This window comes from Carcharhinus amblyrhynchos, chromosome 4, assembly GCF_965287045.1.
Source record: "Carcharhinus amblyrhynchos chromosome 4, sCarAmb.v2.hapA, whole genome shotgun sequence".
Classification (NCBI taxonomy): domain Eukaryota; kingdom Metazoa; phylum Chordata; class Chondrichthyes; order Carcharhiniformes; family Carcharhinidae; genus Carcharhinus; species Carcharhinus amblyrhynchos.
In genome coordinates this window covers 85,829,070-85,846,234 of record NC_137327.1, presented here as the reverse complement: position 1 = coordinate 85,846,234, position 17,165 = coordinate 85,829,070, and the positions used below count along the sequence as shown (strand labels likewise).

Sequence of the window (17,165 nt, the reverse complement as noted above, 5' to 3'; positions counted from 1 at the left end):
TGACGCAGTGCTTGTGGGTGGATAGCCCTGTCATCCATCCCTCAACTAGCCTCTGGGGAAACATAGCCCAGGGATGGGGTGGAGCTGAGAAACTGGCATGCTGGCTGGCATGAAATTTGGAGGGATGGGCTAAAAAGGGTCTTGTACTGTACTGTGTTTTCATCATTGTGCTATAAGCAAATAATTAATTGTAATAGATATACATGCAATTGGGCAGATGGTGGTGTAGTGATAATTGTCACTGGATTGGTACCCAGAGTCTTAAGCTAATATTCTGAGGACAAGGGTTCAAGTCCCATCATGGCAGCTGGTGGAATTTAAATTCAGTTCACAAAACTTGACTCCATAATGGTGACAAAGAAACAGGCCTTTTTGCCCTACAAGCCCACGTCGCCCATTTTAAAACTCAGTGAGTGCCTCATTCCAATCCTCCTTCTACCTACGACTTTTGTCTACATCTCGTGGACTCCACAATAAAGGAGTGCAAATTTAGGGAATTATATGTGCGCCAGATTAAGGAAGATCCAATTTAGGGACAATTTATTAACACCAATCAGCCTAAAAGCACATTTTTGGGGTGTGGGAGGAAACCGGAGCACCCGGAGTAAACCCATGCAAGCACGGGTAGAATGTGCAAACTCCCACAGACACTGACCGAAGCTGGAGATCCAACCTGGGTCCCTGTAACTGCACAGCAAACAGTGATAGTAACTGAGCTGTCGTGTTGCCCGTCAATTGGTCCAGTTTAAGCGTACACTAATGACGTGAAGCACTAGGCAACTCTCGAAGCAACATCCAAGAGCATCCCTCGCACGACCCACCGCGTGTATGCCCCTTGTTGGCCAACAAGGTGGACCGAATCGCCTGTGGATGTAAAAAAGAGACATCAATAAACATACAACAGCCTATATACAGACATTAATGGAAGATCCCCGATAGCTCCAACGCAAGAGACAGGTGAGCCATAAAATTTGTGACCATGAAACAATCAGCAATATCCTAAAGACACAGCTGGTTCACTCAACCAAACAGAAAATGCTGGAAAATCTCTTGCAGTCTGACAGCATCTGTGGAGAGAGAACAGAATTAATGTTTTGAATCTTGGTGACCCTTCATCAGAGTTCCCCGAAGAGCCATCCAGACTTGAAATGTTAGCTCTGTTCTTGCCGTGCACACTGTCAGACCTGCTGCAATTTTCCAGCATTTTCTGTTATTGTTTCAGATTCCAGCATGTGCAGTAATTTGCTTTTATCTGGTTCACTCCTTTAAGGAAGGAAATCTGCCATCCTTACCCAGCCTACGTGTGACTCCAGGCCCACAATAATGTGGCTGACTCATAACTGCTCTCCGAATGGCCTAACAAGCTACTCAGTCGAAGGGCAATTAGGGATGGGCAACAAATGCTAGCCTTACCAACGATGTCCAGATCTCATGACTAAAATCCTTTAAGAGTCATGATAAAGCTTCTGTTTACTTAAATGCAAATATAAAATGATATGCTGAAATATTAAATCCATCTTTCCTGTAGAATGACTAATGCAAGAAATCAACATATATTTCTAGAAAGTAACTTTTATTGAATACATGTAACATAAGTTGTGTAGTAAATTTTGTTTGTTTACTACAAATTGGTTACATTTGGCACTAATAATAAACATGAACGTTTGTATAGGGCAGGTTTTTTTTTGGTACTTATAACCTTCATGCAAACGTTAAACACTAAGTTTAAAACATTCTTAAATTGCACACCTGATATGGAACACGTTCCAATGCACAGAAATACCAACCCATCTGAAGTTGTGTCCATAATCCTGTTTGAAAAGGCACATAAATCAATTTCATTACCCTGCTACTCCTAGAGTGCACTCGTCAAAAATCTGAATATTAATTACCTGAATATACACTTCATATACCACTTTCAAAGTAAAATCTCTCTGTTCACTTCTAACTCTACAGATCCAACGAAGGCAACACTGCAAAATCAATGGTTAATGAAAAATTGGTTTTAAAGGCCACTTTAATGTCAAAGAAGACATTTGCAACTCCATATACATATCGCACAAAAATGTTAATGTTGAAGAGACAGTTGATCTTGCAGTGCTTCCTCAAGGACTTGCGTAAATTGTACTGGTGGCTGTGAAAAATGTTTGATTTTTGTACAAGTATGGAAAACACCATACAGTACTATAGGGAGTTGTACTTTTAAAATGGGTTTTGTCTGTACACAGCATTTTAAGCTATACTGAACATTACAGGTCTAGCATTGCTGTTGGCCGAGATGGAGTCTCGCACGAGAAAGGTATTGCACAATATTATAGCATAGCCGATAAAGGACAATTTTAGCTATAGCATTGGTACCAATGTACTAATAAGCTATTGACAGCATGATTTCATTTAGAACTAGCCACTAGAAACATACTGAAAGAATTGCTCTGCTGTGCAGTATTTGTGTACATAAACTGTAGTGACTTATTTTATGAATGCACCCATTTTAAATCAATTTATATTGTACAAAAGCTGCTTAGACAGTAACTAAAATCAAAATACATAAGATGTGTTCCAACAGCATGAAAATTGATAATTTTAAGTCATAGCAGCTTTGTTACATCTGTTAACACAAAGTATCAGCTAGAGTTAGTTATGTTCAAAAGTAAAAGCATAATTATACCATTCAACACTTGGCACAATTTATCACACATTATCCATACATGTTGCACATTAAAAGGTACTGATTATATAGCGTGCTTAAAAACACATTTGCCTTTTTTTAATTCTCAAAGTGACAGAGACACATTTTGTCATTAAGACTTACATTTTGTTTGGGACTACAAACCCAAAGAGTTTTTTGTTTTACTACAGATAAAAGCCAACATGTTCATTATGTAAGGAACAGAACAAAAATTAGATCAATAAAACAACTGGACTAATCTAATAAAATATATGTATTTATATATACTATTTATATTTTCACACAATATTAAGCTATCTGTACACAAGCTAAGCACAGTATATCTACAACAAATTGTATGATCTCTTCAAACAAGTTTCATTGAATATGGTACATATTTTAGATCACATCTGGGGAAGTGTACAAACTCCAGATACGTAGCAAAGCGAAAGCAATTAATCAAGCCAAATGATTTTTACAAGTCTTTTATACAGGGAGAAAAACAGAAGTCATTGAGTTTATTCTCCCATTGATAGACAAGATGCAGCCAACAAAAGCAGTGACCAGGAGTAACTTAATGTCACTCAAAATATTTTATTGGTGTTTCTCAGATAATCCAGATTTAGCTGTAGCTCATTGCACCGATGACCGTCATTCTTGCAACTGGTTGAAGAGACCCTACATTCCTTATGCAAAAGATTCCTAAATTGTTTAAGAAAGTTGAATGATTGCTCCTTTGTTAGATTTCTGAACCATTGCAAAGAACGGGGCAGGTGGGTGAGGATACAAAATGCTCTATGTAAATCTAATAGAAGAAAATCCCATCCTGATTATCCACAATGTTGCTAAAAGCTGCAGCATCCCATTTGTCAGCCTTCACCAGACAGTTTCAAACCTATACAGAACTTCTTATGGATTCTTATAAGTAGTTTTATACAGGGCTTTTTTGTGCAGTAATATTTGAGAGCCTAGACTATTGCTTTCCAAATTAAATTTTAATTACTGAAAATCTTTAATGGTCATCCTAAAAAATGTTTGAAGAGGCGACACAGATTTGCAGTCTGATAATCTGCTCAATTCAACTAAAATGAGAGGCTGTAGCTTAAACTTAGCCATATTTCTTTTAAGAAACACTTTTCAGATTTTTTTTTACAGAGAGGGGCCCTCTACATCATCATAAGAACTAGGTTATACAGGCAAAAAGGTTAAAAAATATTGCTTCCATTAAAGCTATGACTGGTTTTAATTGGCAGTTTATACTTATTTATGGTATTCAGTGAGTGTAATGAGCTAGTCCAGCTGAACAGAATTTAGTTAAATAGCGGCAGGGCTAACATCAGGAAATTAACATGTATTACATATACAAGAAATGGATAAGAATCATAATGTTTTGGAGAAATGCAAACAATCAAAAACGTTTTCAAATAAAATGTGGGCATCTCACTCCTCATTTTCCAGAGGTTAAATACTTGACTCCCAATGAGGAAATAGTGAGAGTCCCAGTCCTATAATTTTTATCTGCTGAATATTAGTTTTGATTTCAGAATTCACAATTGAGTTTCTAGATAGAACACTATGTTCTATCTTCGGGGAGTGAAAAGCTGACAATTTCATTAAGCGTAATAGTGTGTGAAATTTCATACTCTCTTCACTGAATTGTGAAAAACACCCAGAGGTACTATAATGAATTCTCCACTTCCCAGAAAAGGGTGTATTAAAGAGAGCCTTTTGCGCTACATTGAAGAGTCACTAGTTGCAGTTATTAGCCACTGATGGTGGCAATTGCAGAAATGATTTGAGGTGATCAACATCACAGAAACCATAACAAAAAAGTCAAACTGTACCGACTTAAACTGCAATTTTTTCCGATAGTATACTCTTACCCAATGATTATTAACCTCAGCAATTGTATGGAATTAGTTGTCCTGTTTGTTTTTACCCTCTTGCAACGTAGACAGAACGTCATTGACAATAAGGAAGAAAGCAGTGGCATTGGTAGTGAGCGAAATCTCTGTTGGGCTATCAATCTATGAAAGGGGACAGAAGTGGGGAAAAGATGAGAAATACTAGGAGAATGTGGATGTAAAATCTTATATTGTAAGCACAAGTGATTAGAGCAGGTATATTTTTAAAAAGTTCAAATTTACAACATTCTGGTGTGGTTGAAATTAAATTTGACAACTGGATACTGGATATAGCTATTTAGTTCTACGATTAAAATAGCCTAGCATTAAAACAATCTTCAATTACATCTGGGTGTTACTGGAAACAATATTTTTTAATCCTAATAAATACATTACAAATAATGATGCCAGTACTGTACACTGTGTGCACATCTGAAGAATATGAATTAAAAATTCAGGTCTACAAACTACTGTGCCCAGTAAAAATTCATACATACCCATGGGCTACTCCCAGTGACACACAGTGTCACAAACATTGTGGCAAGATTTGATAAAGCTATTCTACCGATGATAACTGTACATTTAATAAATAATTTTCTACAATCAAGAAAAGAGATACAATTTGTATCAACAAACAAAGGTCATTTCTGATCATTCCAGGCATTGCTGTTTGCTGTATTAAAATGTAAGCTACAAAATTAGTATTATATGTAACAAATAGATGTGTTCTTGTTTTAATCAACTGTCCTGAAGGTGCTGACTCAAGGGTGGGATAGTGTAGATTTAGTGCAGTTTGTCAGTGCAGACTTGATGGGCCAAAGGGCCTCTTCTGTACTTTATGATCCTATGACTCTTGCTAGGATATGGTTCTCTGGGCAGCAGCAGCCCTGTGTAAACTAATTGAAGTAGCTGTTACAGTGAAAGTTGGGAAGCTATGCAACTGTAGGAGAAATCAATGCTTAGACTAATCCTGTCCTTACCCAGGTAGGTAAGGTAGGTAATTAGCAATAGTGCATGAAGGACCACAGGCATGCCTCTCCACAAGAGGGGGACAATTGTTTATATAGCTTGAGGGACACCACTCCACATCAAGTGTAGAACACGTGAACACCATGAACTATCACAGCCGGTATAGGGATTAAACCTGAACTGATGGCTTTATATGTTACGCTAGTCATCTAGCCAACTGTTCTTATCCAACAACACATATGCACTGCCCTCCTTTTTTGAGGGGAGTGTGTGTTTGGTGGTTAACAACTGGGACAAGGATCCCTGCTGCTTTTTCCCTCCCCATCTTGGAGGTCAATTGTAATGGCCTTCTACCAAATCAGCCAACGCAGCACAAGAGTCTGAACTTGGATTCTCATGGTCTATAGAATTTAGATACTCAGTGCATTAATATGCTAGTCATCAGTGGAGCAGGGTGATTATTACAGTCTATTACTTAGCCACAGAAAGGCTTTTTTTTAAAAGAGGCAGTACAAGAAAGTTAGTGTACTCTATATATAAGTGGGTACACAGTTTAAAAATGCTTACGGTTTAGAAACATTAAAAATGTGCACCGACAGAAGTAAAACTTTATAACAAACTGATAGTTTTAAACTGAAGTGGTGATGCTGCCTTCGTAGGAAATAGAAACAACTACACAGCATTCGCAAGCCATTAGCAAAATGACAGAAACAACCCTGACTGCAGCCTCACATTCCATGTGTTTCACAGTAAGAAACATTTAGGCAGTGTCAGACCTTCTCATGAAAAAAAAAAGCCCCGAAAGGCCTTCCAAACTTTCATGAAAAACTTTTTTTTAAATCAACAAGACCCAGCTTGAAACATATCAAGCTCATCAAATTTTAGCAATTTACATTGCTTTTAAAGATAGTGGCACATCAGTGCAGCCTGAAAACAGCATATAATAATGCTTTAAAAAGGTTTTTTTTGGCTGCATATTTTCCACCCTTAAAAGATGACATAAAGGAAATGGTCTGAAGTGCCATAACATCAAGAAAGCTCTTTTGGTTGAGAACCTGAAGTGAGAAATAGATACCTTACATGAAGGGTGATCATTTGAACCTATGCAAGCCATTTGCAATGTTCAATTATTTATGGATTTAATTTGCTCCATGTAGTCTTTAACACTATTATGTTTTTGTCTGCATCATTAGCAAACATTGTCTCTTTAAAATTGCATTTGCTTCCTCTTGTAATTTTTTTATAATTCCAATTTATCCAATTTATAATAGGGCATTTGAAAATTTATATTGAAAAGATAATTCTTCAAGAAAGAGTAAAAATTCAAACACATCTTAGTAACTTGGAAAACTTTAAAAGTCCAAAGTAGATGGGTTGAAGTTTTATAAAAAAAGGTATTCATTTCCTCTTCAAAGCTACCAAACCCCTCCAAATGATCAAACGTCATAAAGTTATTTATAACATTCTAAACCCACTGTATTAGGTAACTTGAATTTCACAAACATTGTGCACTAAACAGACTTCTTTTTGTTCATCCTGTCAATACATAATCAGTCTTCAATCTAACAAACAGTTTATGTTTCACCGTCCAGAACGTAGCTGTTTGGCAACAATCTCTGCAGCAAGATATTGGGGATCAGTCACGTGAGGGTTCTTTTCCATTACTGCATGAACTATGTCTGCTGGGAAGATGTTACAGAGGTTTCGATAGGTTTGATACTGATGTTCCCGGATTGCCAGATGGTCCTGTTGCTCAGTGGGCATCCCCTGCCAGGGCGACCTCCAGATTTGCTCAATCTTTTCTGGCATACTTCGAAACATACCAGGTTCATAACTGGGCTGCATGAGATTATTAGTCAAAGGGTATGAAGGGTATCTATATGATTCTGTGGCACATGGGAGGTGATCCCAACTAGTATGCTGCTCTCTGCAGAGTGGAGGTCTTCGTTGCCTCATTGGATTGCTCTCATAGAGTCGGGAATCAGAAATGCTGTCCAGTCGAGTCATTACCAGAGCCCGCCCTGGCTGGTTGTTAGCACTTGGATGAATGTTTTGAGGAACAGGGTAATCCCCAGGACAACTGGAACGAGCTCCAACAGCAGAATGCTGGATGTGAGGAACTAAATGAGAGATAGACTGTTTGCGCTGGGGCTGTTTTGGCTCTTCTGGTCCATAGCTCTGCACTCTTGTTATAGGTTCATGGTAGCCATGAACAAAAGGCTGGAGCCTGTTCTGTGATTGTGGCTGATGGGTTTTCACATTATCTTCAGGGCCTGGCTCTACAGTGCCGAGGTATGCCAGGTCACTGTACGAAGAGTAGGAATCGTTGCTTGTAATGCAAGTTTCTGAATGAGGACTAGTGTTTCTGGAGTATAATCCATGATCTGATTCCAACCCATAATAGCTGTCATGGTTACGCATACTGCTGATAGTTAAATTTGAAAAGTCACTAATCATAGAGTAATAGCCAGTGTCCAAAGTTGAGTCATATTTTGGATACTGTTCTGTATAGCTCACAGAATTTCCATGGCTGTTGGTTACAAGGATGGGTGGATAATGTAAAGTGGACATATGATCTTGTGAGGATTTCTGGTGCGTGAACTGTTTGGAACATGGCACTGGGCTGCTTGCAGATCTGGTACTCATAGCACTGGCTGCATGGTTTTTATTGGGCTGAAATGCAGGTACACTTGATGCAGTGACCAAAGAAGGCACAGAGTTAGTTTCAAGTCTGCGAGCTGGTGTCAACCTCTCCTCTGGCTCACAAACTACAGACCGTATGCTGGGGTCAGACTGGCGCTTTGGAGCAACACGCTTGATTTCAGAGACAGCTTCTCCTTTCACACCCGATATAGCAATGCCGCATTTTGCCAGGGCTCCTTCACTCATAGTTTTAACAGCAGACAACTTAGCACTGGCACGAAGCTCATCAGCAACTGATCTCTGTGGTTGGTTAACACGTTCTGGATGGTAGTATTTACACTTGTGTCCATAAGTGCACTTCTTCCCTGTCAAATCATAACCAGAAACCAAGTAAGATCACGTCTGATAAACAAACTTCCTCATAAACCCACAAAGTGCTCTTATCTTCAAAGCAATTTACATTGTTCCAGGGTAATTTGCTATCTGTTGGTTTCTACAACCCTTGCGGTGTAATGAGTAATGATATCATTCCTAAGATCAGAAGGACTATTAATTATTTAGACCACAAGGTAGTGAGGTAATCTCAGGTCCTGTACCTGTTCGTATCCAATTATCCATGCTGGCTATTGCACCTCTGTAGATATTAGCCAAGGTTGTTAAGTTTGAAGTTCATTAATTAGTGTCACAAGCAGGCTTGCATTACACTACAATGAAGTTAATGTGAAAATCCCCTAGTTGCCACGTTCTGGCACCTGTTCAGGGACACCGAGGGAGAATTTAACACAGCCAATGCACCTAACCAGCACATCTTTCAGACTGTGGGAGGAAACCAGAGCGCCCCGAGGAAACCCATGCAGGCATGGGGAAAATGTGCAAACTCCACACAGTGGCCCAAGCCAGGAATCGAATTGGATTTCTGGCACTGTGAGGCAGCAGTGCTCGGATGAGTGCTTGCGAATTTCTACAGTCGAATTGCTTATTCATATAACTAACCTCAAATATGAAGAATCATCTGAATGATGTGACAACAGGGCTGCCAGCATTCATGAAATTGTGCCTCAGCAAGAGACAGCACCATTTAGTGTTGGCAATGTATCAAATTATGTTTTCTTACTAGTTTTTGAACCAAAGCAAAATTGATCAAATCAGTTAAGAACCAACTAGATTTAATGATCTAACTAACAGCTAGCTATAAGCAAAAACAGAAAATGCTAGAAAATCTCAGCAGGTGTGACAGTATCTGTTGGGAGAGAATAGAGCTAATGTTTCAAGCCTGGATGACCTTTTATCAGTGGGTCATCGAGACTTGAAACGTTAACTCTATTCTCTCCCCACAGATGCTGTCAGACCTGTTGAGATTTTCCAGCATTTTCTCTTTTGTTTCAGATTCCAGCAGCTGCAGTATTTTGCTTTTTATCAGCTACAAATGCTTACCATAAGGACAAGGCTGTTTCTTGTGTTCTGGAATTACAGGACGCTTGCGCAGGAAATTATCCAAGCTGGGACCATGACGTCCTAAGGGATCATCAGGTGGCATGAACCTTGAAATGACAAAATAAACCACTAGTCATTTTTGTTCTATTCATACAAATTTTATATAGCACAGCAATAAGTTACAGACTGATCATTTGTTTTTGGAACCAAGTTCAAACGGATGAAATCTGATGAATTTCTTCACCGTCTGCTGGATGTAGGCGCCTTTAATTGCATTCTCTCAGAGTTCAGCAAAGAACCGAGTCCAATTGAAAATAAAGTTACAGTCCCACAGCATGGATTGTCAGAGAAACATTAGATTTGAATAGTGTCTGCCACACGGGAAAAGATCATACCATGCAACAGCTCTATACAAGTTTATTTTATTCCTGCATGGCAAGTGAGCATCACTGGCTAGGCTAGCATTTATTGCCCATCCCTAAATGCCCTTGAGAATGTGGTGCTAGGCCACTTTCTTCAACTGCTGCAGGTCTTGAGGTGTAGGTATGTTCACAGTGCTTTTAGGATTAGAAAATCTTCACTTCAAAAATTGAGGCTGAAATGTGTTGGGGAACAGTGGATTGGGATTTATTTTGTATCTAATCCATTTCAATGTCTCATCTCAGATGGCTTGATACTCTGAATGTCTAAAAGATCCCACTGCTGGCCAATGACGTGCTGCCTCCCGCCACAAGTAACACATTGCAGGGGAGGCCAGAGAATCCTGCCCATTGTATTTACAACACTTACTTGTCATTCACAAAGGAATACATTAGAAGACGTTCCTCTATAAATTTCTTCCACTCAGGTTTCTCATTCTGCAGATCCCTGTAGTTATCATTCGACACAATAATGCCATCTGAGTCAAAAGCCAGTTTCACTATGAATCGATCATCGTAGCACACCACTCTCCTGCCCTGCACCCGTCGAGATGGTGTGAAGACCAGGATTTTCTCTTTCTCAAGTTTGCGCAATAGTTCTTGATCTGTAGAATCGAACAATTACTTTGATATTAATTCAATTTTTGATAATGCAAACACATTCAACTCCGTATCAATGAGATGCGTCAAATAGAACTTCTAACTGTTCTCTAAAAGTGCATTAAAATTGCCATCCACACCCTAAGCAACACTGAGAATCAAAACTAGAAGGACAATGGCACACTAAATTCAGAATGTAAAACATCAAAATAAAAAGTACAAAATAAAAAGGGACTATTCACTATTCAAAGCAAATTTTAAAAACTGTCTGGCTTATTCTATCATAAACAACGGAATCACGTTGGATTCCATTAGCTAAATTCAGCTCGGCTTTCTGGGCTAGAGAATGATGAAAATAGATCTAGTAATGTTATCACTCCTGATCACCATTGCTGTTGAAAAAAGTGTCATATTGAGAACATTATCAGATTTCCCTCTGATGCATCCACAGTTGAACAGCCTACTAATATGCAGGCTTGGGTCATCCTCTCTGGCAGTGTATCACAATGGGATTCCCACCTGTTGGTGTGAGTATGCCTCAAGCCTGCTGGATCTTTAAAGTCAGGCTCATTTGAATAATGGTACTCAGCTTCTGGCAGTATTTCTGGGATTGTCAGATCTACCATCTGCTGCAGGAGGGAAAGCAGCTCTTATTGCCATACAGTATCATCAGCTGTGCAAGCTTAAAAAGATACAGGTAGAGTATCTCAAATCTGACAAACTTGGGACCAAGTCAATGCCAGATTTTAAAACTTGTTGGTTTTCAGAAAAGGAATTGGAACACCTTAATTCAATGAACTGGGGACACATGAAACCAAGTGATATGATTGCAAAGTACTTTAAATGAACGTCTATGACTCTGATATTAAATTACTTCTTTATGCATTGGATTTAATAACTTTTTCATGCTTCCCTTACTTTCATACATCAGCACACCCTGCTTAAAATGAGAAAATATCTCATTTCAGAAGAACAAACTGAAATGATGTTAGAAATAACCTTTAGTTGTAACTGAAAACTATTTGTTTTTATTTCTGCAAGATTGTACAGTATTCTTTAGCTTTTTGACTTGGTCAAGCTACAAGTAAGCAACCAGTGCCCATGGAACTTAGAAGGCATTTGGGGATCAAGTACAATGTTTTGAATTTAAGCCTGTGGGCTTTGGGTGGTTTTCACGGCATCAAAACTCAGTAAAAAGTCTGACAACACCAGGTTTCAGTCCAACCGATATATTTGATAGTAGTGAATTTACTATCAAATAAATCGGTTGGACTGAAACCTGGTGTTGTCAGACTTTTTACTGTGTTTACCCCAGTCCAACGCCGGCATATCCACATCATCAAAACTCGGTACATCACATCCTAGTAAGAAGAAGCAAATGATCTGATCCCAAGTACAATATATAAATATTCTACCTCATAGGATTCTGCAGAAGTATTTTGTTCTTCCAGGGCAAGTTCAGCTATCCCTGTAACATTTGCACTGTGTTGTGTGGAGTTAAGGTTCACTGGAGTGCAAGAAACATCAGATGAGTGAGGCTATCAGCATCCCCCAGCTGTACTGGTTGCTGAGGTTTTAGGGTCGTCAGATTTGCAGGTGCTCTATCTGTTTATATTTTTAATCTATTTTTAAGTTTCCACAAAGAATTAAACAAGACCACCTCTTATTTGTGACTGTCCTGCCTTCATTACCATTTAGTAATGTTGGATGCCAAGAAAGGAAAGATATTTCTGACGTCCAGCATTCTGAAATAGATCAGAAGATGCTTTTCCATCAACATCCATTACCTTGTATATGGCAACCTAATGTGGATGGGCAAACTCACCGTCATGGTCTCCTGTAGCAGAAAATCCAGTGAATAGTGACAGTGATTGGGGATATTGTTATCCAACCTGTAATGTGTGAGTATGATCATGAGCTGGATATGTCATCGCTCCCACCACCCCCACTCTCATTTCAGATGCCGATGGAATCAATGTATTTCCAGCATTTTCTATAAAAGTAATCTATTTTTATATGATCAGATCATCAAACATCATTACAACGTGATAAATTTAATTACCTTTAATAGGTGCATCTGGCCTAGACTGCTCTTTCCTCCACGCAGGAACAAACACTGTGATGTCTTTGTGTCCTTTTTCCAGGAAATATTCTGCAGCCAACTGAATCCCAAGGCAAGAGAACACTTCTTTGTTTCCATGGCTACAAGAGGAAATTAAAGCTTGGATCAATTTCTTGTTTTCAAGTTTGACCTTGGCTGACATTGTAGTTGTTGCAATTGTGAAGGTACACAAGTGGAATAGTTGTGGTACAGCGACTCATTATCATTATTGAACACTTATAACACAACCAAGGCAAATGATTGCATTTTTGACGTGGGATAAGGAAATTAACTTTTTTTCATTGCACGCTAACAATTTCTCAATGGGATTGCAAATTCGATGCATAAAGTAATTACACCTTATGGGGAAAAAAGCATTATGCTTTATTTTACAATAAATTCTTTGGCATGCAGCTGGGGTCATGCTGTGAATATAAAAGAAACAAAAGGTTTTTAACAAAGCAGCAGGTGAAACATGTTTCCTCGGCCACTCCAAAAAATTGGATTTAAGGAAACAGATGTTGCAGCCCAGCTCATTATCAACTACCTTGAAATTTAGGGAAGACGCATATGACATCATGAAGAGCATCACCGTGCGTAGGCTTTCGTGGGAGGAATTAATTATATTTGCTAGAATAGCAAAGGATTTATAAAAATAGTCCCAATCCGGGCATTATGCATTTCTCAGAGTGTTGCATTCACCACTGTCTTCATTTCTTAACTGCATTCACACTACAATGTCAATACACCATCACTAATTATGGTGGGAAAACAGCATCATATTTCTGTTTCTCAGCAGGAATTCTTACTGGCAGAGGATTTTATCCTGTGCTGTTTCATTTCGCCCTCACCTTTTGTCCCATTTCATACCAGAACTAGATTTTCCAGGGAGGAGCCGTTGCATCGCTAGTCATTGCCTCTGTAGCTCGGTATACAGGAAGCTTAAGATAGTGGGGAAGGAAGCAGCCATAGGGGTAGAAAGGCAGCACAAGATGGTGAAGTGGTGAACTGGAAAATAGTTTTAAAAAATGTGTGCTGTGAGTACTGGGTGCAGTGAGCAGTAAGTTCAGTGAGCAGTGGGTCCATTGAGCAGTGGATGCAGAGAACGGTCGATACAGTGAGCAGTCAATGGAGGGAGCACGAGTATGAAAGTGGGCATGTGTGGATGCCACAAGTATGCAAGAAAGTGGGTGTATGTGGATGGCACATTGTTTCCTGCTTCTGTCCCTGTGCCTAACTATTCTTCATGTGTGAATTTGGATGGAGAGCAATGATGGGCTGTTCACATTGAAGGGCATTATCGCCCAGCCTAATCCTACCCTCACTTGACATTCACACACTCAGATAATTCAAATCAAACAAAACCAGGTAATAATCAGAATTGCAAATTGATTTGTTTACTGGACCAGCCCAGAACACTGAGTCTAAATGTTTCACTCAATCGCTGGTTCATCTGAAGCCAGCCATTTCATCACAGAACAGGGATTGAACCAGGCTTTTTTGTTTGATGTGGCTTCAATGTAACACTGAATAATGCTTTTACCCACTAGGCTGGCATTGTCAACATTTCTCATTTCCTAAACCTTTTGAAATTAGTTGTTTGATCAGTTTTCCAAAAAATCATCTTTAGCACTGAAGAAGAAGCAAGCATTGTCTCTCCAAGGTTCTGCTGATAACTAGCCATAATTAGTTGTATTTTAACTATATTTTCTGAGGCAGAGATCTGTCCAGCAGATTGGGTTATAAAGATTTTTACAACATATAGTGATAAAAGCCCAATGCTGTACAGAATTGGAATGATTAAAGACTGCATTAATTAATTACACTTGATTGATACTGTAGCAAATCTCCAGATAAATGCAATGTTCTTATATAGTAAATTAACTTGCTTACAGATATTTCAAATTATTAAATCCCAGAGGATGGTGGACGCCTGGAATTGACTGCTCATGTTGGTGTTTGAGGCAGAAACGCTCAACTTATTTAAAAGGTACTTGGATCTGTGAGTTGTAACCTGCAAGGCTACAGACCAAGTGCCAGAAAGTGGAATTAAAATGAGCAGCGAGTTTCTTTTCTTTCTTTTTTGGCAGGCGCGTGGCTTTTCAATAGTTCCATGTTGCAGAACTTAGGTGTCATGACAGATATCTGTGACACTGACACAGTGACCTGATTATTTTGGGGTATTCACATTCCCAGCTGGACGTTAATTCAGGTCTTCCTATTTTAAAAAGCTGATTTGTTATGGTTATAGAAGGTCTATAGTGCACTGGACTTGAGAGACACCAGCCACTGTAGCTATTGTGGGTTACGAAACAGATCACGTAGTGGCTGGTGTGGCACATAGGCTAATAGAGTATTCGTAACTTCCTTAATATAGCTGTGCACAGACTGAGAAAAACAAGTGATTTCACCTGTAATCATCTGGAAGGAGCCTAAGGTAAAGAGAAAGATAGGATGGTAACTTTACACTAACAATTCATGGAAAAAATAAAAATGAATATTTGCAATATGTCATAAATTACCTTTAGTGGCTAGGGATTCTGCAGTGAGTGACTACCAAAAGCTTTCCACCATCTACTAGGCACATATCAGGGATGCCTCTCTATTTGCCTGGTTGAGTGCAGCTCCAATAACACTCAGCAGCCCAACACCATCCAGGACAAAGCAGCCCACTTGTCGACACCCACCAAGCTTCCTTGGACCGCACCTCTCCAAACACACAATGACCAGCATGTTGAAGAATGTGCATGAGAACATCACCAACTCCAAGCTCTCTCCATGTGACATATCATGCTGATCTGGGACTTTATTGACAACCCTTCACTGTCACTTTGTCAAAATTCTGGAATCCACTCCCTAATGTATTTTGGCTGTATCTACACCACAATGACTGCACAGATTCAAGGAGGTCACTTATCATTACCTTCTCAAGGACAACTTGGGATGAATACCATAATAAATGCTGGCCTTTCCAAAAATGCCCATATCCCATTAATGAACAGAAGTGAAACTTTCGGCGAAAATCTCTGGACGTACCTCATGGCCACGTTACTTCCATCGATGACTATGGGTCTCAAATTGTCAGAATCATCCACAACCTCATCTTCCAAAGACAGCTCTGGGCTAGTGATCTCCTTCACACATTGGCCCCTGGACACCAGGGTACCTGTATTACCCATATTGGGTGGCTGTGGTTCAGATTCACTTTTGTTCCCAAGTCTGACCAGCTCAGCTAAAATGTCATTAATAAGAGCATCTGACCCCAGTTTGTTCAGCACAGTTTGAATCTGTTCTCCTGAATATCCTAGTTTTAAGGCAAACTCCATTTTGGCCTGGTATTCCTTATCTAAACTAGCAGCCTTGTATCCATCATCAAGTTTGGATTTACTGTCCTCACTCTGGAAGTCCTGCAGAACACTGCATTTGGAAAGAACTGGCCGTTCGAGGCAAGGAGAGCGACAGAGCTGCCGATGTGGTTTGCTCACAATCTCATTCCCTTTCTTCTTATTAGGGGGTTGTTCAGAATCACTTTCAGAGCTTGTCCAGTCCTCGGAATCTGCACTGCAGTCACCAATCTCTAGACGAAGGCTCCTGGCTTCTCTGGAGGAGCTGTTCTCCATATTCAATTTCTCAAACATTGACCAGGCAGTCATTACGTTAATCTGTCCTCCTGTTATCTCCACACTGTTTTCTTTTATTTCCAACACAGCTTGGCTTTCATATTCAATGGTATCCTTCAGCTCAATTAACTTTTTCCGCAATGTTGATGTTATACTCTCACACTTCTTATGTTCTGGGGAGCACAGGGATAGTATATAATCCTGGAGAAGAGGAAAACAGATAGTTAATAGAAATCAGTTAAAAACACTGAAAATCACACCCACATAAAAATGCATCTTATAACTTAGCAATCCACTTGTTTGAATCTAATGGTCACTTCCTGAGCCAGTTGGCACAGTTACCTACAATAAAAGCAAAGTACTGCAGATGCTGGAAATCTGAAATAAAAACAGAATGCGGGAAAAATTCAGCACGTGTGGCAGTATTTGCGGAGAGGGAAACAGAGTTAACATGTTGAGTCCACTACGATTTTATTTTGGTTCTCAGAGTTTCATATTCAAGTGTCATATTGGACTTAAAACGTTAATACTCTCTTTCCACAGATGCTGTGAGACATGCTGAGGTTTTTTCCATCACTTTCTGTTTTAATTACTGTAATCTAAACTCTATTTCCCATTTGACAGAACAACTTCTGCCTGAGAGTTCCTTTCTAACTTCTTAAAATGTTAACACCTGCATCAAAAGATGAGTTAGAGCCCCAATGCAAGTCTTGATCTCATAACATACACTGAAACTTCTGTGCAGTAGGGTGAAGGTTATCTGTCAGTTGAGACTAAATATCTGTGCATTCTAAGTCTGTTTAGCTG

At 39.3% G+C, this 17,165-nt stretch overlaps 1 protein-coding gene across 2 annotated transcripts in view; it reads right to left on the bottom strand.

The window, feature by feature from the left end:
• Positions 1–1,549: 1,549 nt before the first annotated feature.
• zc3h12b (zinc finger CCCH-type containing 12B) overlaps positions 1,550–17,165 on the bottom strand; it is an 89,865-nt gene continuing 74,249 nt past the window's right edge. For both annotated transcript variants that reach the window (XM_080187439.1, XM_080187440.1), the window contains exons 2-6: positions 15,775–16,559; positions 12,700–12,839; positions 10,408–10,642; positions 9,619–9,725; positions 1,550–8,549 (exon numbers count right to left, since the gene is read on the bottom strand). In XM_080187439.1, the coding sequence (XP_080043565.1) occupies positions 7,123–8,549; positions 9,619–9,725; positions 10,408–10,642; positions 12,700–12,839; positions 15,775–16,559 (2,694 nt within the window). In that variant the 3' untranslated portion in view covers positions 1,550–7,122. The remainder of the gene's footprint in view (positions 8,550–9,618; positions 9,726–10,407; positions 10,643–12,699; positions 12,840–15,774; positions 16,560–17,165) is intronic.